Genomic DNA, 26,010 nt, shown 5'->3' on the forward strand with positions numbered 1-26,010 from the left:
CGGGGGTGGGGGGACTAACCCACTGCTCAGAGTCCCGTGTTGGTGTGTTCTCTAGCGTAGTCCTCTGTGCTCTCCCGGGATAATATAATGGGGCCTGCTGGGACCCTAAGGTCCCCATGAATGCCAGGCTCATTTTGCAGAGCTGGTTCCCAACGGTGCTGGGCTGGAGTTGCTTTTGGGGTGAGTTCCGGGGAGGAGAGAGAAGGACAGTGCCTGGGCGCTCCCTGGAAGGTGCCGGCTGGTGACCCGGGTGAGTCACGTAACCAGGCTAAGCCTCAGTTTCCTCCTGGGATGATTATAGGAAGACAACAAACTCCCTGAAGATGCCATGCAAGTCTCTACCCGTTTGGGGATGACGGGATGGCTGGGGGATTCAATGAGGGGATGCTGAGAAGGATCCTGGGACAGAGAGATGTGTGTGGTTTTCCATGCATGTGAGCGGCCGCGTGCTTAGGGTTGTCAGAAGAGGTGGGCCTTGCACGGTTGGCCTCGGAAGAAGATAACAAATAGGGGCGTGGCCTCCAGTTGCAAACTCAGCCTCCGTGATGCTGTGCGGGGGGCAGCTGACCCTTCCCTCTCTCGCCTTCAGATTTGTTTCACTGCAGAAGTTGAGACATGTGGCTTACCAGGCGACCCCAGGGAGTTTAGAGCTTGACATAAATATAGGCTCAAAACTGCTGTCACATCCCTGCCCCCATGACCGCCGCGGGCCCCTCCCAACTCAGGGACGGCGGCGCTTCCTCCCTCTCCCTCTCGCTTCCTCTCCTTCTGGAAGCCCGGCCGGGGCTGAGCCCTGGAGAAGGTGTCTCCTCCGCACGTATGCTGGTCCCAGAGGCCCTGCACGGGTAGACGAGGCTCGTCCTGATCCAGCACAGACTCTCCTCTTCCTGGGTTTGTTAGAAGCCTGACCAGACCCCCGAGTCTTATGACTTCAACAGATGTTTCTGCTTAAGCAGCCCTGGCATCTTTATGGCCTGTTTTTTCCATTCTTGCTTCTCTTCCTCTGTCCCAGCAGCCCTGAACGCAATTTGGACTTCATCTTCTTTCTAATGGTTACAGGGAGAGCGAGGACTATTTTCCCCCCTTCTTTTCCTTGTTCCCTAGCTCTTCAAGTGACACACACACACGCACAGTCCCTGGGCAGGAGGATCTGCGTTCGTGGTGCATGTTGGTCCATGTTGCGCTGACATTTATTTTCACTTCAGACGGAGCCCCAGTTCAAAGCCTCCCTCCCTGCCTCCACCCACACCTCGCATTCATCCCCTGCTTGTCCACACACGGGTCACCCCAGGGCCACTGATCAGTGGGTCCTCCCAGATGCTGATTCTGAAAGCTCTCGCTGGCCTCAGCCTCTGCCCGTCCCTCCAGCAAGACCTGAAGAGCCTGGTGTCCCGCGGATCTGGGAAGGCTTCACTGGCGAGGGACGACGGAGGGCTGAGACCACAGTTACCATGCATCGCATCCAACTGCCCAGCCAGCTGGTCTGCCCAGGCTCAGGTGGGGCCAAGGTGACAGCTGTTAAAAAATGGAGCCAGTTTTCCAACAGTAGGTGACAGCTTGAAACCAGTCTGGCTGCTCCTCGCATCAACACCTATAATTCCACCCAGCTTGCCACCGCAGTGAGGCGTTCACACCCTTTGTCTGCCCCGCAGGGCTGGGGGTGCTCACATGTCTCCGACTCTGGTTCCCAGAGCAAGGATGGCCTGGAGACGTCACGTCTTCGGCTGAAGGCCTGTCCATGCTGAAGGCCCCTGGAGCTCAGAAAGCTTTGTGGTCTCCCAAGACTGAGGAGTGGAACTGGATTCCTCCACTGGGCTCCCACTGCGGGTATAGACAGATCTGCCTGGAGTGCTGAAGGTTGACACCACCAGCTGCCTCAGCTGGGTGGCTCATGGCTGAGGAGGGCTGTCACCTTAATTCCATCACATCCCTGCAGGCTTTCTACCTGAGCGTCTAGGGACCCCTGCTCAGTCTCAGGGTATGTTAAGAGCATGAGCTACCATAGATGCTGACGGGGCGGTGGGGGGGGAGGCACCAAGAAGACCCACCCTCAACTCAGAGATGCGATGGTGGAGCTCAGCCCCACAAGGTTCTCCTCAGCGACCATCCACCGGAGAAGGGCCAGGCAGCCCCGTCCCCTCCTCTCACCATAGGGGCAGTGTCGCCTCGTATATCGCCCCCATCAGCCTTCTCTTCTCTCCTTCCTTTGACGTAAGCTCTTCTTCTTATTGAAGCAAGTTGAGCCCCTGGTTCTTACTTGTTACCGTTTTGCTGAGGCGTGACAGCCTCCCATGATCGATTAAGGGAGGCTGCCTGGAAAAGGCAGCCACCGTGGGATTGGAGCTCAGGATCCTATAGCAGGTGACACACGCCAGGCCTGTGGGAAGTGGATGCTGGGAGAAGCCCAGAAGCAGGATGACGGTCCCCTGTGCTGGGCACCGCTGAGCCGGAGGTGCTGGACGGCTGCCACATGCTTCTCAAGCCTGTCTCTTCTGTTTGCTTCACTTGCTACACATTTGCCCACGAAGAAGAAGGGAGCTGTCTCCGTGACTTTCCCATTCCTACATACGTCCAGAATTCCCCTCCACCACGGACACTTCTCCAGAAACAATGATATCGTAATAGCATAACCAGAGATCCTGCTGATGGTTAAAATCAAATCCACAGCCCGGTCGGTCTGCCTTTCTCCTTCCTTCCCTGGGCGTTTGCCCTTTTGTGTGTATGTGAAGGGTCGGGGCGGAGGAGGGGATTGAGTTGGGGAACTGGGGTTGCCTGTTTCCTCTCGGCTGCTCCCCGGGGTTCCCACAACAAGGATCTACAACAGCATCTCTCCCCTCGCTGCCAAGGAGCTCGCTGGGTTCCTGCTGCCACGTGAGGCTCTGGCTCTGCCTCTCCCCAGGCAGATCTTTAGGGATCCCGAACGGCCCCTGGACTCATCATCCCTGGGGATGTGAAACTGATTGACCAGCAGATGCCCCTGCACAGTCCTCCTGTCACCTCCCTTTTCTCCTGTCACTAGTGGATCCCACTGGAAGAACAGAGCCTGGGAAACAAACTGTGTGGAGCTGGGCACAGACAGAGGTGACAAGTGACTTCCAGATGGTCAAAGGGAAGCCCCTCTGCCTGTTCCTTGAGAGTCCCCTTCCCTGAGGGACCTGGCCAAGCCCTTCTTTCCAGATGGCCATGAGGTCATGTCCCCTCCATACTAGGAGCAAGGAAAGGGATGGTTTCCAGGACCTCAGGAACCAAAGCCCCTCCCTGCCTCAGGAGGCCCTGCTTTCATGGGCTGCTAGAGAAACAGCAAAATCCCAGAGACCTTAATTGCACCATAAATGTGAGGGCAGAGGTGCAATGATGTGTGGGAGGGGTTCTGGTGTGTGTGTGTGTGTGTGTGTGTGTGTGTGTGTGTGTGTGTGTTTTCAAGGGAAGGGAGAGAGGGGCAAGCAGGTCTTTCTTGGCCGTCAAAGGGAAGACTGTCACATGAAGAGGACTAAGTGGCCCCCAAATGCTTTAAACGTATGCATCCTGGTTTTCAAATAACCACAGTGGCAATACTAATAAATTTCTGGCTCTCATTCAGAGACCTCTTTCTCTGTGCCAGGCACTTAGCATCTATTTATCTCATTTCATTCCATGAGGTACCTATGATGTACAAGCATTATTACGTAAATTTTCTAAGGGAAAAACAAGCATTGAAAAGTTAGGCCAGTGGCCAATAGTCAGCCATTTGAGAATGCAGAGCCAGGATTAGAATCCCGGCTTATGACTCAGAGCCCAGAATCTCCACCAGGATGCTCACCTGCCTGTCTATAGGAATAACAATACTACCTTGACAAAAACTCCCACATTTACAGGGTACTTGCCACCTGCCAGATACTGATCAAAGTACTTGATATGCTTTCACTTAATCATTGCCCTGAAACTCTATTTGCTTTTGGTCCATTGTACAGATGAGGAAACTGAGGCACAGAGCATTTTGACTTTGATTTCCTTCAGCAAATGTAAACTGAGCACCTCTCGTATGTTAGGCATTGCACTAGGGGCTCTGTGTGGGACCCAGAGTCAAAGAAGGCATCGCTCTTATCCTCTGGATATCAGCAAGGTCCATGGCCATGACCAACATAATGGGCTTGGGTGGGATCCCAGAACTTGAAAAGGGGGATGGTAAAAATAGGGCATTCTAAGGAATCACAGACGAGATGAGCACATCAGGACATCTCCAAAGCAGGAACCCAAGCACAGGAACAAGACAGAATCCTGTTGTCACGCTGGGGGCCACCATCAGATATGGACCAGCAGCCTGTCAGAACCAGAGCCCCTTTATTCTGCCTGTGGTGTGGCCTTAAGAGCAGGACTCCAGAGCCAAGCTGCCAGCTGTGTGACCCTGGGCAAGTTAATGAACCTTCCTGGGCCTAAGTATCCTCACCTGGAAAATAGAAATACTAACAGTGCCCACGTCATAGAGCTGTGAGAACTCAGTGAGTTAGTACATGAGATGCCTTTAGAACAGGGCCTGGCCTGTGGTTGGCTCTCAAGCTCCATCAGCCCATGATCCCATTGGCTCCTTGAGGCTCAGGCAGGCAGAAGCTTCAGGCAGGGACCAAATCATCCCAGCAGTAGAGAGAAGAAAACTGTAGAAGGGACCAGTTAGGGCCAGTCCTTGTAGGTTTTGGAGAGAGGGAAGGGAAATCTGATGGGACGGAGAAGGAATTCACAACTTTAATATGACAGGTTGGCAACAGGGCATTGGGTTCTTCCTCTTTATTTATTTATTTGGTCTTTTTGTCTTTTCTATGGCTGCTCCCATGGGCATATGGAAGTTCCCAGGCTATGGGTTGAATCGGAGCTGTAGCTGCCAGCCTACACCACAGCCACAGCAATGTGGGATCCGAGCTGCATCTGACCTACACCACAGCTCACGGCAATGCCAGATCCTTAACCCACTGAGTGAGGCCAGGGATCAAACCCGCAACCTCATGGTTCCTAGTCGGATTCGTTAACCACTGAGCCACGACGGGAACTCCGGTTTCTTCATTCTTAACTGCCAGAGGCCAAGGGGCAAGTGCCTGGCATCTGGGCTGGTTGGTCATAGGGCACTTCTCTGGGCTGGCATTTAGAGTGGCACCACTGTTGTGCAATTGTGGGCATGCAGAGAGGCTCCTTCTGCCTTTGCACAGCTTCTCAGTCCCCCAGGACAGGACTATTGGTCTATACCCAGCATCCTTTCTCTAAACTTCTCCAACCTCAATCTCTGGCTTGGAAGAAAGACGGGGCTAACTGGGGTGCTGGTGGAAGGTAGCCATGTTCTGTTGCAGTAAATCTTTCCTAGAAGCCCTGCCTGCTTTCCTAGAAGAGGAGACAGCTGAGCTCATCAGCTTGGGCTGGACGGCCCAGAAAGAATCCTTTCCAACCCCCAGAAGACCCCTCCACAGCTTGGGAAAGGAAAGGCTCACTGGTGTGCTTTGTGTGTGGACGTGGAACTGTCAGCCTGGGCAGGGGTGTCTGGTGACAGAGCAGAGCAGCTGAGGAGGAAGGACAGCCTTTTGGAGGTGGGACAGCATGTTTGCCTAAGGGGAATCTTGTGATTCACCCAGCTCCCCACCCCCACTGTCTTTAGTGCTCCCGCTCCAGGACTTTTCATATGCATTAGAGACTGCAATTTCCTCTCCCAGAAACCCGTTCAATTGTGAGTGAGTGTGCGCATGCATCAGTATTCTTTCCCACCTATTTTTAATTTCTTTGCACATCTCACCCACCATGTGCGTTCCCATGACAGTCCCCTTGAACTCATTCTCTCTCCATGAGGTCTTCCTCTAGAGGCCTCTTCCGGAAGACTCAGGGCTTCAGGAGGCGGCAAGAGGGTCTCAGACTTTGCCTCGAAATGAGAAGTTCTTCCTTCACAGTCTTATCACCCAAAGGCTGCTGGACACGTGCGTGGGGCCTCGGGGATGAAAAGGGGGTGATGGTGTGGCCGGTGACTGCTCATCTGCCCCACCCGGACCCAACGTCCCCGGCCCGCAGCCCCTGCCCCTCCCCCTCAGGGCACATTTCCCCTCTGGCTTCTTCTGGGCTAAGGTGCCAGGGATATGAAACTGGAGGTGTCTAAGGCACACCCCCCACCCCCATGCAGCAGCTTGAGTTTCTTGACGTTGAGCTGAACTGGGAACACATGACCTAGATTTTGCCCCAGATTCTCAACTGGGAGTTTGCTCAGTGCTCTCCTCTGACCAGGCCAAGCATAGGACAAACTCCTTGGCATGTTGGGAACCCTGGGCCTTTGCACTATTCCCCCTTCAAGATCATCTACTCTAATGAAGCAGAACGGCAACACGGAAAATGCTAGAACATGGAAGAGGATCCAAAATGATGGATGAGTCAGTCCAGAATGCATGCTTCCGGTTCCCTCTGCAGATTTACCCTTGCTAATTACACGCTTCCACAGCTATTACAATAATCTCGCCTCTCCTGTCGAAAAGATGACCAGGTCAAAAGAGAACCAGTTAAGGGATGCTATTTGGTCTGAAAGAATGCCTCCGTGAAGAAAGAAGCAGAGTATAGCTATCTTTTTACATTGCTGAGTGTTTCTTTCAGGGCCAGCTCAAGCTGGAGAGGATTATTCCTCCTTGGGTTCTGAGCAAGGGTTGGGAAGTCAACTGTGATGGAATTTCTCTGGCCCACAAATAACCGATGGCTTCTGAGGACGGACAAAGTGACTTATGACCAGGACAATGAAACAGTCTGCACGGGTCTCCCCAGCGTGTACAAATTATCTACAATAGCCGAAAAAATAGGCACAACCTAAATATTCACCCATAGGATGTTAGTTGAATGAACAAATGTATGATGGAAGACTAGGCAGTCATTAGAATTATGGGCTAGAGAAAAGGCTTAATCTCGCGGGAAAATGCTCACAACATATTATTAAAGGGAAAAGTAGATTACAAGGCCATATGCTTAGAATGTAGCAGTTTTGCAAGGAAAAAGTATTGTGTGCACTGTTTTAACTGGAGGAATATGTATAAAAACGTCAACAGTGCCGTCTCTGGGTAGTAAGATTTGGCTTGATTTTTATTTTCTTTCTTGGATTTGTCTCTGTTTTTCAAACTTTCTCCCATGAACATATATATTATTCCAAAATCAGGAAAAGATGATAGTTTAAAAATGATTAGCTGAGGGATCAACAGATGTGTTTCCTGTTTCTCTTCCCACGTCTCTTCTCCATCTTATTTCAGAGATTCCCATTCCTCCGCCCTCCCACAACAGACACTGATGGAGCCAGAAGCCCAGAGCAGCTGGTGTCCTAAACAACAGCACCAAAGTGAATTCATCCCTGATAGTAACAGCTTGGGAAGATTTCCATTCCACTGAGAATGAATTGTACCCAAATCATTTTTTTTTTTCCCTAATCAGGAATGAACCTCTCCAAGGGACTTTCATATGTGTATAGGGGCTCACAGAGGACAATTATAAATCTTGACAGCTGCTCCGTGGGTTTTCAAACACGAGGGGGATGCCTCCCTTCTCCTGGGCCTGTTTACAGCATCCCGTCCCTTGGAGTTTTGAGAACCTTCTGCTGCGGTGAGATGGGGAGGTTCTGGGAGAGTTACGGCTCTTCTTCCCTCACAGGTGGATGATGAAGGGAATTGGAGAGAACAAAAACTAAGGGACTAGGACAGTCCAGCTTGGGGTGTCTAGTTCCTAGTGTCCCGTGTAGAGGAGGGGGTGCTCAGGGGGTGGACAGAGGGAGTAAGAAATGAGTTCACAGAAGGGAACAGTGGGGCCACAGGAAAGTCGGCTGCCAAACAGAGACGGGGCTAAGGGCACATCATTTGTGTCACAGATTTTACAGAATCCATCTCGCTTTTAGCTGCTCCCACACCACCTCCATCCTCAGCAGCATGTTCTAGATCCTCTCCTCCTCACCATAGGAGCCAGCACTACAAGTGTTGCCGCTGTCCTGAAGTCACCATCTGTTGGTGGTGGGTGTTACAGTAGGGAGAGCATTGCTGTGCTCCCTGGCCACTATTCCCGCCACCCCAAGGTGGGGGGGTGCCACGTTCCCCCCACTGGGGCAGAGTCAGATGGTGGCTTTTCTCAGTCAGCCTGTGCTCGGAAAAGTCATCCCCCTATTGTATTGGAAAATTCCTCTTGTGCCTGTCATTGCACACATCAGGAGACCAAGGTTTCCATTTTCTCAGAAGTAGTTCACCAGCTACTGTCATTGAGACCAAGCCTGTCCCTGGAATTTTTTATTCATTTTTGGAAAGCTATAATCCAGCCCCAAGAGATGAGGTCTAATGTGGGAGCCTGAGTTCTCCTAAAGCAGAGAAATGAGCTGAGGTTGGGCCGGGCTGTGTCCATACCCATGCAGCCCGGCCACTGAAATAATTTCATGTCATCCCACTCTTTGACTGCCTGGGGACATCTGAAGATTTCCGAAGAGAGAGTACAGAAAGATGGAGTTCCCGTTGTGGCTCAGCAGAACCAAACCTGACTAGTATCCCTGAGGATGCAGCGTCCATCCCTGGCCTCACTCAGTGGGTTAAGGATCTGGCGTTGCCATGAGTGTGGTGGAGGTCACAGATGCGGCTCAGATCTGGCCTTGCTGTGGCTGTGGCATAGGCCAGCGGCTGCAGCTCCAAGTCAACCCCTCACCTGGGAACTTCCAAATGCTTCCAGTGCAGCCCTAAAAACAAAAAAGAAAAAAGAAAAAAAAGGGGTGGGGGGAGGAAGGGCCAGCCAGGAGCACCTTCCCTGTAGAATAAGGCTGCTACAACCCTAGCCCTTAATAAGACCTCGCAAGATATATAGAAATATAAATATTATACATGCATACATATATATGGAGCTAGACCTAGGTGGACCCCGAAGGAAAGATGTGCACCCTACCTATCCTTGCAGGATTGCAAAATGGGGAGCTGTTCACTTTTCAGATGGTTGACACAGATATACAAAGTATTTCTGTCGATGGGGGGCACAAACCTAAAGGATTAAACAGACAGTCCTAACAGTCCTGTTTAGGATTTGCTAAAGCAGGGAGGTCACCTTGAAAAAACAGACGAGGGTCCCCTTTGCCCTAGAGTGACACGGAGGGCTCCATCTGCTTTGAAATCTAAGATCTCAAGTGCAAGTAGATTCAGGGAACAGAAATCCACTTGTGCACAAAAATGGTGCCATCACTAGGAAACCCTGAGGCCCTACTGTCTTATTATCAAAGCTCATGTAGGTGAAGCTTTCGGTTGATAGATTTGACAGACCTTGCAAAACAGACTGACTCAAACCTCATTCATTCATTCACGTGTCTGCTCAATGAACCTCTATTGAACACCTTGGATGTACAGGAACCAGAGTATGCATTACCTACCATTCCCTCCAAGATCTCACAGTCTGGGAGGAGAGCATTCAGGGAAACTGAGACGTTACAGTAATTATAGTTAGAGCCTGAAGCAAAGTGCTCCAGAGCCCCAGAGCACAAAGACCAGGGCGGCTCACTCTACCCACAGCTTCTGGGGCTCTTCGCAGTAAAGGAGACTTGTAAGCTGGGGTTGACAATGAGCAGGAATTTTATCAGGCAGTTGAACTGATGTTTTCATTACAGACATGCATGGGTTTCACTATGCATCTGAGCTCTAGGGAGTTAGGACACAGTCAGTGACTGTGACACTGGGTGACAGCCTTCCGGAGAACACATATACCTCCACCCATGGGGAGCCGTGGCTGCTCTTCGGCAATGAGCCCAGGAGGCTGGTGGCCCAAAGCAAGCCTTTGTGTTTGATGCAGCCAGAAGACATCTCAGACCAGAGTCCTGAAGCCAGCAGCATCTTCAACCCAGAATGGCTCCTTCTCAGGGCAATGAGGGTCCAGCTCTACCTAGGTAGGCAAAAAGGCTGGACAAAGATTAGAAGGGGCTTACACAAGGTTGAGGCCAAACTGGCCATGGGTCTCAGTCCTTGGGTCATGTCGCTTACTCCCTCTGCCTGCCACATCTGCCCTCTTCTCCCCCGAGCACCGGGGGTAAACTTGTACTCGCTGCTTAAGACTCGGTTCAGATGCTATCTCTTCTAAGAAGATTTTCCCAGCATTCCCAGATTGAACAGTCATCTCCTTTCTTACCACTCCCCCTGGAACATGTGCCATCTTCCCTGTATCCGTAGTCACGGCGTTCATTTATTTATGCATCTGTCTCCCTGAGGGCACCGTCCCTGCAACCCCGGTGCCTACCTGAGTGCCTGGTGAATTTTATTGAATGGATGCAGACTGCCCTTGTGTGCTAAGCATGCCCTTCAGTCTTTCAATAGAGCAGAAGATATGCTGTTGCAAAGTCCTTCCTGGGCATCTAATACCCCTGTTTCACGTAGAAAGAAATTAAAGTGTGACAGGAGGCAGGTCCAGAATTTAGTTTGTGGCAGACCCAGGTGTGTAAATCCCAACCAGGATGGTGCTGAGACCAGAATTCCTCAGAGCCCCTGGACCACCCCAGATCAGATGAAATTCTAAACAAGCCAGAGCCCCACTGAAGAGTTCCACTGTGCTGGGCTCCAGAGCATTCTGGAAGGTTCTCCTGGACTGTGCCTCAGAAGGTCAGGGCGGGCGGGAAGCCCCACAGGCCCAGTGCAGTGTCAGGTTCCCCCTTTTCTATCAGCAGGCATGGAAGAGCCTTTAAGAAAATGGAATATTATTATTTGTTTGTTTTTACAGTGACTCATCTGTCGTAACTGGGTTAAAGTCCACTTAGAGAAAAGGAGAACAAAAGACCTCCTGTTAGTGCTGGAAGTTTGCCTCTTAAGATATCACTGAGAGGAACTGGGAAGAGAAAAAAAAAAAAAACACAGCAGGGCAGGGGAAGCTGTGGGCCTTCAGGACACAGCAGCACTTCGGAAAGGCAAACACGGTGTCTTTCATCTGCAGCGGCCTATCTGAGACGGCCGCTCCCTTTGGCGCTGTGTTCTGACCCACTGAAGTGCTGACCCCCGGACGCAGGCCAGTGCCCTATTCCCACACTCTCTGATCACAAGGAGGGGAGGCTGCCTGGAGTGGGGGCAGTGTGGGCAGGTCTCCACATGCAACCAAAGCTCCAGCCTGAGAACGATGATGGGACCAATACATAGAACTTACTGAGTGCCAGGCGTTCTAACCTTACCTACCATAACACGTTCCATAAACACCCAGGAGCATGGCTCCCCAGCTGCAGCAGGAAGGAGATGCCATGGGGTAGAAACCCGGCCCTGCCCCCTTTGGGAAGCCCACAGGCCCCAGCACGGCTAGAGGAACCATGACACTTGTAGGCTCCCAAATGGAGTGGGACCAGACTGCCAAGGGGCATCTGCCAGCTTCCTGGGCAAACTCAGGCCATCTGACTCCAAGACCTCAGGACTCACACGTCACTCGAAAGTCCGAGAAAGACTAAGACCTGACAGTTCTTTCCCCGCAACTGTCCGTCCAATCGGCCCCAATCATGTTCAGCCTGCATGCATGACTTTGACTAATCAGCTCTGAGGAAGCGTTATTCTCACCCTTGGCCACCCAATCGTCGGGTGAGGCTGCACCACAGCTGCCCATTCTGCATCTGGTCCACTTCACCCTTTTTGTAAACAGCTGGGCTCTCTCTCCATGTCTATGAGAGAGGATGAGCAAAGAAAAGCAAGACAGAAATTCTCTGCGAGTCCCAGGTCCTTCCTCCGTTCAGAAGCTCTTCACTTCACCCTCCTCCTTCCCAGGCATCTGCGGGTTCCCCAGAGACGAAGTCTTGGCTCTGGGTCCCAGGCCTCTGCCCCAGGCCTTCTGAGTCTCCCAATTCACGTCGTCAACCCTCATCATTCCATTTCCTGAACAAGACAGGGTTTGGGTCATTTCTGAACAAACACCAAGGATGCTTCAACAGAAACCTCAACAGGAACGTGTTATTGGGCTCATCTATCCTCTGTTTCCTCATGAATACCCATGTTCCGTGGCAGCGGACGTCTGTAGAAACCACCTATGGGCTACGGTAGGCACCATGGTTAAGCCGATCCTGTGCAGAGCTGTGCCTCCGGTTTTCTGTACTCGGCTCTGAGACTTTGAGGGGATTATTCCCACTAACAAGCAAGGCCTCCACAAACAATGTGTTGGCGGGAAGACTCAAAAGAAGCCGATCCAGTGTTCTTTGGGTAGCTTCTCCCTTTGGCTGGCCTCTCGGGGATTGGGCCCCTGGTACAATCACTGAAGATTTAGGGCTTAATTAAACCTTGGCTTTGGGCCAACATGCCAGTGGCCCCTTGTATTTCCCAGGTCCACCCAAGTGGCATAAAGACCAGACTGGGAATGTGAACCGCTTAGCTGATCCCACAAGAGCCAGTCTTCATTAGCTAAGAGCCTGGGTAGCGCCAGCTCCCAGGGTACAGCAGGTGTGGGCAGGCCCAACCCCAGAAATACAGCGTGATTTTATGGTGGTGGTCCCTGCATCTGCACTCTGGGGCTGCAGCTGGGGGGCTTGGCAGACCCCCTCTATCATTGGGAGCTTTGGGATTCCCTTTCGTTCTTGACCTGATAAAGCCCAAGCTCACCACCAGAAGTGACCAAATCACCCTCTCAGAGGGCTGTCCTTGATTCTTCCTTGCATTTAGAAAATAGTTTAACTATTACACTTGGAATGGATAAGCAATGAGTTCCTATTGTCTAGCACAGGGAACTACATCCAGTCTCTTGGGACAGACCATGATGGAAGATAATATAAGAAAAGGGAATGTATATATATGTGTGACTGGGTCACTTTGCTGTACAGCAGAAATTGGCACAATATTGCAAATCAACCATACGCTAATAAAAAAAATTTTAGGAGTTCCCTCAGTGGGTTAGGAACACAACTGGTATCCACGAGAATGTGAGTTTGATCCCTGGTCTTGCTCAATGGGTCAGGGATCTGGCATTGCCAGGAGCTGTGGTGTAGGTCACAGATGTGGCTCAGATCTTCTGTTGCTGTGGCTGTGGCTGAGGCTACAGCTCCGATTGGACCCTTGGCCTGGGAACTTCCATGTGCAGCGGGTGTGGCCCTAAAAAGACAAAAATAAATAAATAAAAATTTTGCTTCTGAGCAAAATTGGATCTTGTATAGCTGAAAGCATAAGGAGGGGGGACGTTTCCCTACTTGAGGGTACTCGAGAATTTCTTGTGTGAGGGAACCCACAAAACACAAGGGGAACAACTGCATGCTTTCTTGAGCTTGGCCATTTTGCTGTTGCTTAGACTCAGCATTTGCTTGTGACCTTTAAGGACTCAGCAGAGAAGCTGTTTAGGTGCCCCTGTGGTTCGGGACTGAGAAAAAAAAAAAAAAGATTCCTTCCTGAGCCCCCCACCAGGCTGGCCCTAGGACCCCTCCAAGATCACCCTGGAGTCACCCCCTGAAGCATTGGACCCTGTCATTGGTCTCATAGCCAAATTCCACCAGCCATGTAGGGGGCCTGGCAAGATGTGAGTGATGAGGCATGGTCTAGCAGCGGAAGGGGCGGAGCCAGATGCCACACCCCCAAACACACTAGCTTTGTGACCTTGGCTGGCAGCATGATTCTCATCTTGGCCATAGCGCCGGTGCCAATAAACATAATGATGATAACAGCCACCAAGTTTTCCCTAAAGGAGGCTGAGAGAGTGAATTAATTAATGTTTATTGAGCACTCGGAGTTCTTTGGAAAAAGGCCTTTATAAATATAAGGCATGATTAAAGGATATCAGTTTGCCAGCTTTCAGAGGAAGTACTTAATGGGATCAGAGCTGAATATCTTGATGATTGAGTTTCATTCTTTATTCAAATATGCACCAGGCTCCCATCACTCAACTCTGCTGTCCACTCACGTTATTACCCTGGTGTTTTTCACTTCCATATGTCATAGTAGGTCCCATGGCTGGTACCCACCCACCCTGTTTACCCATTGCCTCCTCCCCCCACACCACCCCTGTCCCCTCCACTGAGGTTACCAGGATCACCCAGTGGTCAAGCCCAAGGGTTTTATCTCATCCTTTCTTTTCCTTGTCCTTTCTGGAGCAGGATACTCGTCATTACCCTTTCCTCACCCTTGAAAATCTTATTCTGTGCTATTTCCAACCCCAACAAGTCTAAACTGAAATCATCATTGTCCCCAAACCAATTCCCGCCCTGATTGCCCTCTCTGGTCACCTTCCTGTGGGCCCAGACGGATCACCGTCTCCATCGCTACCACTCAGTGCAGGCTCTTCTTGTCCCAACCTACTTGTGGTCCTTGCAAAACCTGTCCCTGGCTGGTGGAATCTCCAGACTCAAGGCAGGTGTGATGTGTATGTCCCCGAACTGTCCCCACAGGTCTTTCTTTCCCACCTTGGCATCTGGCTAGCCTATTCCCAAACCCACCTGAGTCTCCTGCCCACTTGTGGATGGATTAATTAATGTGATTCCTTCTCACTGATCGTATATCAAACTTCCTTCATTGATGAAATTATGAATTGTCCTGCCAGTCATATTTTTTTTTCGGGTTACAGACATTAAGAGATATGTTCACACTCAGGAAGGGTGTACATACCCCAGAACATTGACCGCTCTTGGGGTAGGGTTGTGGGTGGCTTCTATTTGATTTTTATCCTTTTCCGTGTCTCGCAATGTGTCCTCTGTGACCACGTGCAACCATATAAACATAAAAAGCAGTATCTTTTTTCTCTTTCATCTTTGTATTTACGAGGATGAGATTGGGGTCCAGCTCTCCGTGCTTCTGGGGGCCCCCAGCCTACCTCTTAGCCTTTGAAAAGAAGGCGTTCTGGGATGTCCTTGTGAAAACCCATGAGGTCATAAAAGATAAAGTGAACTACAGACGGTTGCTCTGTTTTAATTATGTTCAAGTGTCAGGTAACATGGAACTTTTAATAAAAGCCTTTGGAGGAGTTCCCGTCGTGGCGCAGTGTTAACGAATCCGACCAGGAACCATGAGGTTGCGGGTTCGATCCCTGGTCTTTCTCAGTGGGTTAAGGATCCGGCGTTGCCGTGAGCTGTGGTGTGGGTTGCAGATGTGGCTCGGATCCCGCGTTGCTGTGGCTGTGGTGTAAGCCGGTGGCTACAGCTCCGACTGGACCCCTAGCCTGGGAACCTCCATATGCTGTGGGAGCAGCCCTAGAAAAGGCAAAAGAAAAAAAAAAAAAAAAAAGCCTCAGAAAGTAAATGATTGTGGCTGTTGTTAAACAGGTGTCAGGATGGCACAGGGAACTGGAGACCCATGTCTTGCCTCTGGCCTCTCCTCCAGGCCGGCCCCATGGCCTGTCAACGTGTCATCAGGCCCCATGGTGCCAAAGGAACACCACCCAGTCATAGGATAAGCGACTGTTCCTTGAACTTTGCTTCAGACCCCGCCTGCTGGGGTCTCGGGAGGGAAGCGTTTGCCTCTAGCCCAAATGAACTGGAGCTTCAAAAAAAAAAAAAAAACCACAGCCCCAGGCTCTGAACTTTGTAGTTCTTTGTCTGCCAGAATCCCTGGCGGCAAGGGACTCCCCCAAATGTGAAGGGGAGAGGAGAGAGCCGGAGAAACACAGACACCTTGTGGCTGGAGAGTTTGAGAGTGGCCTTGGACGTGGGAGCCAGGTGTGCGGGGAATGGCTGGGCAGCATTTGAAGGTGGCTGACCCAGAACAGGGAGGCCAGGCCTGCTCCGAGGCTGCTATTCCAAGAAACTGCTCCCCCGGCTCCCCGCACCAGGCCAAGTGTGTGAAATCCCTATTGTTCTGGACAGGATCCTGTGCAAATTGCCGGGGTTTCCAGTGTGATATTTGATAAGTGCAAGTGGACTGAAAATATTCTCGAGATTTTTCGGGCTTGTCCAATGAGTGGTGGCCGCTGAGGCCAGTCTCACGGCCTACAGCCTCCCACCATCAGTGGCAGCAGCCAGGCAGGGCCAGCATTTGTCCTGGACCCCTCCAGCCCTGCAGGAAAGCCTCACAGGCATGCATCTGCTGTAGCCCTTTCTCAGCCCTGTCCAGGCAGAGAGACAACAGTGGCCCCCCAAGGCCCCAGGGCCGGCATGATGGCTGCCCTCTTTGCTCCCTTTTTGTCACCAAATGTCAGAGCTGGAAGAAATCTTAGTGCCTATGGACCCTCTGGTTCAAGTTCCCTTGAGGGCAGGGCAGGGCTGGCTCTGGGCTCTGTGTTCCCAGAGCCTGGCACCCAGTAGGGCTCCATCCATGGTGATGAGTGAGGGAGTGAGTGAATGGACTGACTCCTTTGTTCTTCTCTTACCTTCACAGAGTGACACTTTGACAGGGCACGTCTTCCTCTGTCCCCTCAGCCTTTCAGCAGAATGAGCCCACTGCTCTGAGGCTCCTTCCTGCTTCACACAATCCTTGGCACAGAGCCGGCCACACCCTGCAGCTCCCCCAAGGGCCTGCTGTGTGGCTGGGGCAGGGGCCACCATCCCTGTCACCAGTGTATCAGGACAACATCTATAGCAGGGGTTTGGTACCACCCGCCTCTGAGTGTGTTTCCCAGCACTGCTGTAACGCTGTCACCAACTTGGTAGAGCTGGGATTAAAACAGCAGAACTGTATTCTCCCATAGTTCTGGAGGCCAGAAGTCTGATATCAAGGTGCCAGCAAAGCCGGTTCCTTCTGGAAGCTCCGAGGGACAATCAGTCCCAGGCCTCTCTGCCCGCTTCTGGCCGTTGCCCACCGCCTTTGGCCTTCCTTGGTCTATGGCTGTGTCATCCCCCGTCTCTGCCTTCCTCTTTACATGGCATCTTCCCTGTGCGTCTTGATCCTCTTCTAAGAGTGGCCATCATGTTGTGTCAAGGGCTCACCCTACTCAGTGTGACCTCATCTTAACGAATGACACCTGCAATGACCCTATTTCCAAATAAGGTCATGTCCTGAGATTCCAGGAAGGACGTGAATTTTAGGGGGACACGTCCCAGACCAGAACAGCCTTCCCGGTCCCTCTGCAAAGTTCTGCCTTGCTCTCCACCTCTCCCCCCAATCTCACTGCCCTTGCCCTTCGTTGGTGGTATGGGCTTCTGGAATGTGCTCTCTTCTGCCCACTAGTCTAAGCAGCAGTTGGGAGGGAGAGGGGAGAGGGAGGCCTGTCTGTCACTGTTTCTGCTCCTTGGGACACAGAGCTCCCTGAATGCCCAAGTCTGATCTGTAAGGCAGTGGGCCCAGCCCACGCTGCATGTTAGAATCACCCAGATGCTCTTCAGACTCACAGAGCTCTAACCACACGCCCGGGATTCTGGCTCCCTTGGTCAGGGTGGGACCCAGCGTGGGTACTTTTCAAAGGCTCATCAGGCGATTCTAATGTGAAGCCTGGAAGGAGACGCGCTCTCTCCTGAGGGAAGGGACGGCAGCGCCTCCCCACACTCACCAGCAACCTGGGTTTCTCCAGCTCACTGCCTGGCGGGCCCTGAACACCCATTAGAAGACTCTCCCACCCCATTGCCAGGCAGCAGGAGAGTGCAAATACATACATATCTCGGGGCGGGGGGGACCCAAAACAGACCAAAGGGACCAAATGGCCTACAGGTCTCTGTTTAAGAGTTTGATTTTGCATCCTCTTCTATAGTCCAACCATCTCGTTTTACAAATTTTTTGTCAATTGTTTTGTTTTTCCTTCCAGAAACATCCAAATGTGAAAATGAGGCTCCAGAAAGATTTGCCATGTGAATACTCTTTGACACGTTATCGGTTTCTCCTGAGTTTCCCAACATAGAAAAGCCCAGTCACAGAGTGACTGGGGACAGCAGCCAATCTGTTTAATCTTTAGCAGGAATTACATCTTATAAAGGACAGCCGGCACACAGAGAGATTCAATCAGTCACCCAAGACCACACAGTTATTTTGTTTGGTTGGTTGGTTGGTTGGTTTTTAGGGCCTCAGGTGCAGCAGATGGAGGTTCCCAGGCTAGGGGTCGAATCGGAGCTGTAGCTCCCAGCCTACGCCACAGCCACAGCCACGTGGGATCCGATCTGTGTCTGCGACCTACACCACAGCTCACGACAACACCGGATCCTTAACCTACTGAAAGAGGCCAGGGATGGAACCCACATCCTCGTGGATACTAGTCGGGATCATAACCCACTGAGCCACAACAGGAACATCAGAGCTCATTATTCACCAAGTGGGAACTACACTGCAGGACCCACTTTTCCACAGCAGGTCAACTGCCGACTTGCTCTGCGACCTTGGATAAATCCCTTTGGTTCTCTGTGTCAGTTTTCCTGCCCATCAAATGCGGATGAGAGGGTGTGTGTTGGAAGCGCTTTAAAATTATATGGAAAAGCCAGGCGTTGTGATTGTGGTAATTATTGCCTAACACTTCTGGGTGAGGCATGGAGATTCCTGCAAGAGAGACCCCTCCAGGATCAGGCTGAGCAGGTCACTGTCCGAGGGAAGACCAGTGTGGCACAGCCTGCCCCCTTAAGCCAGCTGAGAGGTCCAGGCTAACTCACCAGTGTCCGGGGCCCAGGGCAGGCTGAGGCCTGGAAGCTCACACCCACACTTCACTCTGCCCTCCACTGATCCAAGCTTCTATCTGCCCAGTCCCAGCCCCAGGGACAGGCCAAGAAGTCATTTCCCCTAAACAGCCTTCCTGCCCAATCCTGAGCGTGTCTTTTCAAAAGGGTAAGTCATGGAAAAATGAGTGGCAAACAAGAGCAGTGCCAGCATCTTCTCTCTGCTTTAACGAGGCCTCAGAGACCTTCCCCCACCACCCATCCCTTCCAGAGGAAGTGGGCGGGAGGCGGCTCCAGACCCCTCCCTCGGCCGTCCCAGGCCTGACCGGGGCTCCTCAGCCCACGTCCGTCCGCCTTTTTCTGTTTATATTGAGAGAGGAGCTTCTGCTGAGCTTAAGTGCAGTTCTGGCCCTTCTGTTTGTTTTTAAGTCAAGTTACAACTTTGCTCCTGGATTTATTGCAAATTCCAGTTATCTTCTGCTCAGGGTCTCTGCCTGAGCTCTCCTGCCCTCCCATGGACCTACAACCAGGGGCGGGGGGGAAGGGACAAGGGACACATGGACAACAGATTGATGGGCACAGGGGAACGACACCCCGGGAAGAGCCACGGGCCGCCCCTCATGGTGCTGGAGAGCAAGGCTGGCAACACAGGATTGGCCATAGGTCAGCCAGGGAGGGCCGGGCCAAAGGAAGACCAGCACCTGACCTCCTGCCCGCTTCCTGCAAAGACTTCCATAGGAGGAAGAGCTGGGCTGAAAGGCAAAGAAATCCCAAGCCTTAGCTGAGGGAATCAAGAAAGCCTGGCTCTGATTTGGAGAGAAGGAGCCCATGACCAGTTTCTGGCAGAAGTGGTATGAACTCAAGAGTCCCAAGGGCCCAGAAAGGACCAGGCTGTCAGACAAGGGCTGCGGGTCCAAGGTTGGCCGTGGGCACCTGCCTGGGGAGGCCACGTGGGTGCAGGGAGGCCGACCAGGAGGGCCCAGGGCCTGGCCAGGCACCAGCACCGCATCTGAGAGCTCCCTTCCCTCCTCTTTCCTCCTCGAACACCAGCGTTTCCCCAAACTGCTGATGACCTGCAAACAGCCACAGGCTGAAGCTCACCAGGGAGAGAAAGAGAATCAAACTGAGCTGAACAACCTGCGAGAGCCAGGCGGCTAGCTGAGCGTCTGGCTGGTCCTCCCAAGGCAGGAAGTGCCAACAGCCTGTCCGAACAGAGTTCCCTGGTTCAGGGGGTTTGCAAGAGACACTCACCAGCTTCATAACCAGCCTCATGATTTGGGGGGATGGAGGAGCAGATCCCAGAGGCTGGAAAAGCAGCACCTGCTGGAACTTCATTGCCAATGCACTTGTCCTCCCAATGGGGTCTTAGCCTCCCCTGGCTCCGGAGAGCAGCTGCAGGCAGCTGGGTGACCGCGGAGAGCCCCTGAGCGGGTTGCAGGCCAGGGGATCAGCCGCTAAAGGAGTTCCCAATCCCACATTCCCCTTCATATCACAGGCCAAACGTATGAAACTCAGGCCTCAGCATTCCAGCCCAAGACCTCGCTCTGGGGGTTGAAAGAAGGCAAACAGGGCAGGAGCCATGCTGCTCTCTAAACAGGTGCTATTGCGAAGGAGTAGAAGGACTTTCCCCAGCAGGTTCACAGGCCAGGCCCTGCGTGTCACCCCATCCAGTGCTCTCAGGCCCTGGCTCTTGTTTTTCTTTCAAGGCCGAACCCAAGGCGTGTGGAAGTTCCAAGGCCAAGGGTCAAATCAGAGCTATAGCTGCCAACCTACGCCACAGCCACGGCCATGCCAGAACAGAACTGCCTCTGAGACCTACACAGCAATGCCAGATCCTCAACCCACGGAGCAAGGGCGGGGATTGAACCCACATCCTCCTGGATACTAGTCGGGCTCTTAACCCATTGAGCCACAGTGGGAACTCTGGGCCCTGGCTCTTCTTCATCAGTCATCACTTCACCTCCTCCTCCTCTCTGGCGTGGTCCCTCCTCCTGTCTCCACCTCCACTCCGCTCCACCTCGGCCACCTACCTGCCTGCCCTCCTTGGACCCCCAACATCCCACCTCTGAAACCGCATCAGCTTATGGCTCTGGGACCACAGCTTCCCCCCATCGCCCACGCCCTACCCACACCCCACCCGGTGTCCCTTTGGGAGCTTGCCTTCCAACCAAGCTTTTGTCAGCACCCTGAGGCCCCTCAGCCCCTCCCCCCTCCCAGATGCACCCTGAGAGGCCCCGTGGACTCATTCACTCTGCAGCCTCCAGGCCCTTCTCGGGGGGGAACAGCCCCATTCTGGCTACACAGCTTACCCGAGTTCCACTCTGCTCTCAGGCCAGCAGGTCAGCCAGGCCGCTATCCCCGAGGCTGTCACTCTCCTCAGATCCCACCCCTGGGGCCCCACTTCACCTTCTGTCTGCAACTCTCTCACCACCCCCCTGACAGAAGGGTCCAGACCCTTCCCCTGGGACTCGCTCATCTCACAGCGCCTTCTGCCCCCCTCCCCTCAGTCAGGGCAGCTGGCATCCCCCAGTCCTGGGCAAAATTAACTCACTTCCCTGGTCCAAGGTGGCCCCATGGCCCCCCATCCTCATTCCTGGGTCGGAAGCTTCCCATTAAGAGGATTCCCTGTGATCCGAATGCATATTTGCAGGTGACACACAGGCTCCATCTTCCTCACCCCAACACGACTCCCCTTGGCCCTGCTGCCTCTCTGTTCGCCATCTTTCTGCTCTCATTTCCTTTATTACAAACTTCCCTAAAGGGTCCTTCACACCTTCTGCTTCTACTTCCTCTCCTCAGGCCTTGGTACCTGGCTGCTGCTCTGGGGCCGTTTCACAGGCCTTCCTCACAGCAGTGGCCCAGGAGCCACCCTGTGGCCGCTCCTTGCGTGGCCTCCCCCCCCGCCCCCACCGCCACACACACCGGGATTTATTTCTCAGGCTCCAGGTTACTTCCGCTCCATCCAGGTGCTGTTTACCTGCTCCTCTGCCTGTGGCCTCTCTTCCCAGCCCCTCCCCCATCTGTCTCACCCACACCCACATCTTCAACCATTACTTCCATGAGCCCCAAATCTCTAGCTACCAAAAATGTTCACATTTCCACCTGCCGGTTGGCCATCTTTGGTTTTTTTTGTTTGTTGTTTTTTGGTTTTTTTTTTTGTCTTTTGTCTTTTTAGGGCTGCACCTGTGGCATATGGAAGTTTCCAGGCTAGGAGTCAAATTGGAGCTGGAGCTGTTGGGCTACACTACAGCCACAGCAACATGGAATCCGAGCTGCATCTGCAACCCACACCACAGTTCATGGCGACGCCAGATCCTTAACCCACTGAGCAAGGCCAGGGATTGAACCCACATCCTCATGGATACTAGTCAGGTTCGTTAACCCCTGAGTCTACACCACAGTTCATGGCAACTCCAGATTCTTAACCCACTGAGCAAGGCCAGGGATCGAACCCACATCCTCATGGATACTAGTCAGGTTGTTAACCCCTGAGTCTACAACACAGTTCATGGCAACGCCAGATCCTTATCCCACTGAGCAAGGCCAGGGATCGAACCCGCGTCCTCATGGGTACTAGTTGGGTTCGCTAACCACTGAGCCGTGATAGGAATACCTGTTGGCTACCTGTACATAGACTCCCTGTAGGGATCTCAAAGTCTTTCTCACAAAACTAAACTGATCATCTCCTCTCTAAACCATCTCTCTTCCTGCGATTGCCTGTCTCTGTTTATGAACTTCCACCCTCCCCATTGCCCAGGCTCAAACCCCTCACAAACATCCTTATCGCCTTCTCCCTCTCCTTGCACTTCCCATCAGCCTCCTGACGTCTGCAGAGTCTTCTTGTGCACTCTTTTTTTATATCCCTCCTCATCTCAGAGTGGCTATCTAAATTCAAGCCATTATCAAGCCTCCCCTGGACCTTTGGGCTCCCCTCTCATGGTCCACCTGCCCTCAAACACAGAGCCAACCACAGTGGCTCCTGTCCCTTTCAGAAACCCATACGGACTCCACGTTGCTTATCACTCCCGAGCCAGGGAGAGGCCCTGTCTGCCCTTCCAGCCCCATGCTCACTGCCACCATCATCACTTAGAAGCTAGTGACTGAGGACCTACTGTGTGACAGTGCACCTGCGCTCTGATCAGAGCCACTACTTGTCACCCTGCACTCACCCCATGTGCAAGCCCTTCTTTCTGCTTCCTTGTTTATCTGCCAGAGACACCTCATCTTCTTTGCTCCCACATCCACCTGTCGGCACCTTCTCCAGCCCTACTCATGGCCTCCATCACAGCTCACCTCCTCCAAGAAGCCGGTAAGACTCCAGAGGGATGCTCCGTCTCTCTCCCTCCCCCTTCTCCTTTACAGACATGTTTGTTTCCTAGTACAGCTGCATCCAAACGCAAGTGTGTGTCTCACCTCCCTGGTTGTGCAGTCCTGCAGGCCAAAGAACAGTTCTTATTCAACTTTGCAGCCCACACATACTTAATAAGACTTTGTTGCATTTGAACCAGGCCCTAGTCCCTCATTGCACAGAGGATAAAATTATGGCCAGAGGGGGGCCCAGGTCTTAGATGCTAGTTGGCGGCAGAACCACATGCCTTAGTCGCCTGGTTCCTGGAGCAGGACTTGGGAAATGAGGAATCCCAGGTTCCCTTGCCCAGGCTCTGATGACACAGGCCCTCTACAGAGGTGCCCGCTGTGCTCAGCTCTTCTCTTCCTCCTATAAACTGGGCGGACCAGAAGCAGAACAGAGAGACCTCAGACAAGGAGCCAAGGAGCAGCCAGGGGTCACCCAGCTGATTTTTTTCCAACACCCCCAGGTCTACACTGAATGTCTAACAGCGAGTATAATCCTCTTTCCCGAACCTCTGGGGAAATTGCTTTCTCATCTCTTTCAGTAAAGGACGTCATCGTCTCACAATGTCTCCAGTGAAAACTGCCTCTTTCCTCTTCTCTAAACCTTCCTCTTACCCCCTAATCTTTGATGCTCTCGATACATCTCCTTGCCCCAGGCTGAGTCCTCTGCAAATGTGAGAAGCGCTGCTCCGCCCCCCCCCCCCAATGTCTTTACTGCAGGAGGGCTTCTGAAGCGTAGTAAGGGGCATGGCTTCTAGGAGGAAAGGCACCATCTAAAAATAAACAAATAAGGAGTTCCCGTCATGGCTCAGCAGTAACAAACCTGACTAGTATCCATGAGGATGTGGGTTCGATCCCTGGCCTTGCTCAGGGGATTGACGATCCAGCGTTGCTGTGAGCTGTGATGTAGGTTGCAGACGCGGCTCAGATCCCGCGTTGCTGTGGCTCTGGCGTAGGCCGGTGGCTACAGCTCTGATTGGACCCCTAGCCTGGGAACCTCCATATACTGTGGGTGCAGCCCTAAAAAGACAAATAATAATAATAATAATACACAAATGAGTGTGTTTTATAAACGTCAGGTAGGATAGCACCTATCTGTGTGACTGCCCACAACGGGTAGTCACACAGCAGTTCTCACCAGGGGATTTGGAATACGTTAAGCTTCTTCACTTGGCAAAGGGAAGTTTTGTGAGCTTTGTGACTGGGCACCCCCACCCAGAACGCATTCAGCCCTCTACCACCGGATCTGGCGTCACAGTGCCTGCGAGATTTAGCTTCATTCTGGGGTCTCCTTGCTTCCAGCCTGTCTGTGGCTTTACTTCAAATCCACTGAAAGCTTCTCTGTTTCAATAATAAGGCATTGGTTCACTCATCTTCACAAAAGCCAGTGGGACGATCCTGCATGAGGCTCCTATCTTTGCAGTGCATTTCAAAGACCTGGCTGAGTGAATACAATGTCATGCCCACCTGCCAGGGCAGAGAGTGCATCCATTCCTGCTCATTCCAGCAAAGGACATTTTGAAAGACCTACACACAGTATTCCACATAACTTGAAAGAGAAAAATAGCCATTTCTCTGAAGGGGTTTATGTTCTCCTTCAAGGTAAGGAGGAGCAGGCTGACCCAGGAAAGGACACTCACAGTTGGATGTTTTCACTTGCGTGGGAAGTCCAGCTGTCTCGACGGGGCCCAGGAGACAGACGGATGAGGGGAGAATTCCTGTGTTTGGGGTTGGGTTTGAAAAGCCTCCTGTTTGTAACAGCGACTTACAGACGAGCACAAAGAATTTCCAGCTGTTGTGGCGGTGAGAGAGCCATCCTGATTCTGACTGGGGTTCTTTTTGTACTTTATTCTCTCCGATCATTTCTCCTGGGCTGGTCACTCCATCAAACCCCCAGTCTGATGGGCCAGCTCTGGAATCAGCTCTGACACTTCGCTATCAAAGAATATAAGTTGGCTATCTACGAAACAGAAACAGATTCACAGACACAAGGAACAGACTGGTGGTTGCCACAGAGGAGGGCTGGAGGGGGAATTTGGAATTAATAGATGCAAACTAGTATATATAGGATGAATAAACAACAAGGTCCTGCTGTATAGCACAGGGAACTATATTCAATACCCGGTGATCAATTATAAGGGAGAATATGAAAAGACTGTGTGTATATATACATGTAACTGACTATGCTGTACAGTAGAAATTAATACAACATTATAAATTGGCTATACTTCAATTTAAAAAAAGAAATATGGGTTGTAAAAGGACAGAGAGTATATGATTCTACTTATATGAGGAACCTAGAAGAGTCAAATTCACAGAGACAGAAAGAATGGTGGTTACCAGCGGCTGGTCAGGGAGGAATGGGGAGTTCGTGTTTAATGGTTATGGAGTTTTAGTTTGGGAAGATGAAAAGCTCTGGAGGTGGATAGTGAACTGTGTGAATGTACTTAATGTCACAGAATTGTTTCCTTAAAACTGGTTAAGGAGTTCCCGTTGTGGCGCAGTGGTTAACGAATCCGACTAGGAACCATGAGGTTGGGGGTTCGGTCCCTGGCCTTGCTCAGTGGGTTAAGGATCTGGCGTTGCCGTGAGCTGTGGTGTAGGTCGCAGACTCAGCTCAGATCCCGCGTTGCTGTGGCTGTAGCATAAGCTGGCGGCTACAGCTCCGATTGGACCCCTAGCCTGGGAACCTCCATATGCTGCGGGAGCGGCCCTAGAAAAGGCAAAAAGACAAAAAAAAAAAAAAAACCTGGTTAAAACAGGAGTTCCCTGGTGGTTCAGTGGGTGAAGGATCGAGCATTGTCACTGCTGCGGCTTGGGTCACTGCTGTGGCACCATATAACATTTTATGTTACATCTTTTTGTTAACCACAATAAAATAAAAACAAAAGAAATATAAGTGGGGACTCCACTCTGGTCACAGCACTGCTGAGAGAAGGCAACCACATGACTCCACTCCTCGGCCCTAAAGAGGGGTGTATGTGTGTGTATGTGTGTACATGTACACACGTTGTGGGGGCTATGGCCCTACGGGAGTGAAAATGAATGCACAAACATCACGGTCAAGGAATAGAGCATACTGGACCAATGCATTTAACCTCTGGGCTTCCTCATGACTAGTTTGGAGGTCATTCTGCATAATACAGACCAATAGGAGATTCTCAATGGAAGCGGTTGTTTAAATGCCCAAGAGTCTGCATAATATCCTTGGAGGGCTAGATGGGAGGCTT

The 26,010-nt window shown here is 52.0% G+C and overlaps 1 protein-coding gene across 1 annotated transcript in view; it reads left to right on the forward strand.

Moving 5' to 3' along the window:
• RAD51B (RAD51 paralog B) overlaps window positions 1-18,258 on the forward strand; it is a 708,971-nt gene extending 690,713 nt beyond the window's left edge. The window contains exon 12 of the mRNA XM_021099935.1: window positions 17,593-18,258. Within this exon, the coding sequence (XP_020955594.1) occupies window positions 17,593-17,639 (47 nt within the window). The 3' untranslated portion in view covers window positions 17,640-18,258. The remainder of the gene's footprint in view (window positions 1-17,592) is intronic.

Source organism: Sus scrofa, chromosome 7 (genome assembly GCF_000003025.6).
Source record: "Sus scrofa isolate TJ Tabasco breed Duroc chromosome 7, Sscrofa11.1, whole genome shotgun sequence".
Taxonomy (NCBI): Eukaryota; Metazoa; Chordata; class Mammalia; order Artiodactyla; family Suidae; genus Sus; species Sus scrofa.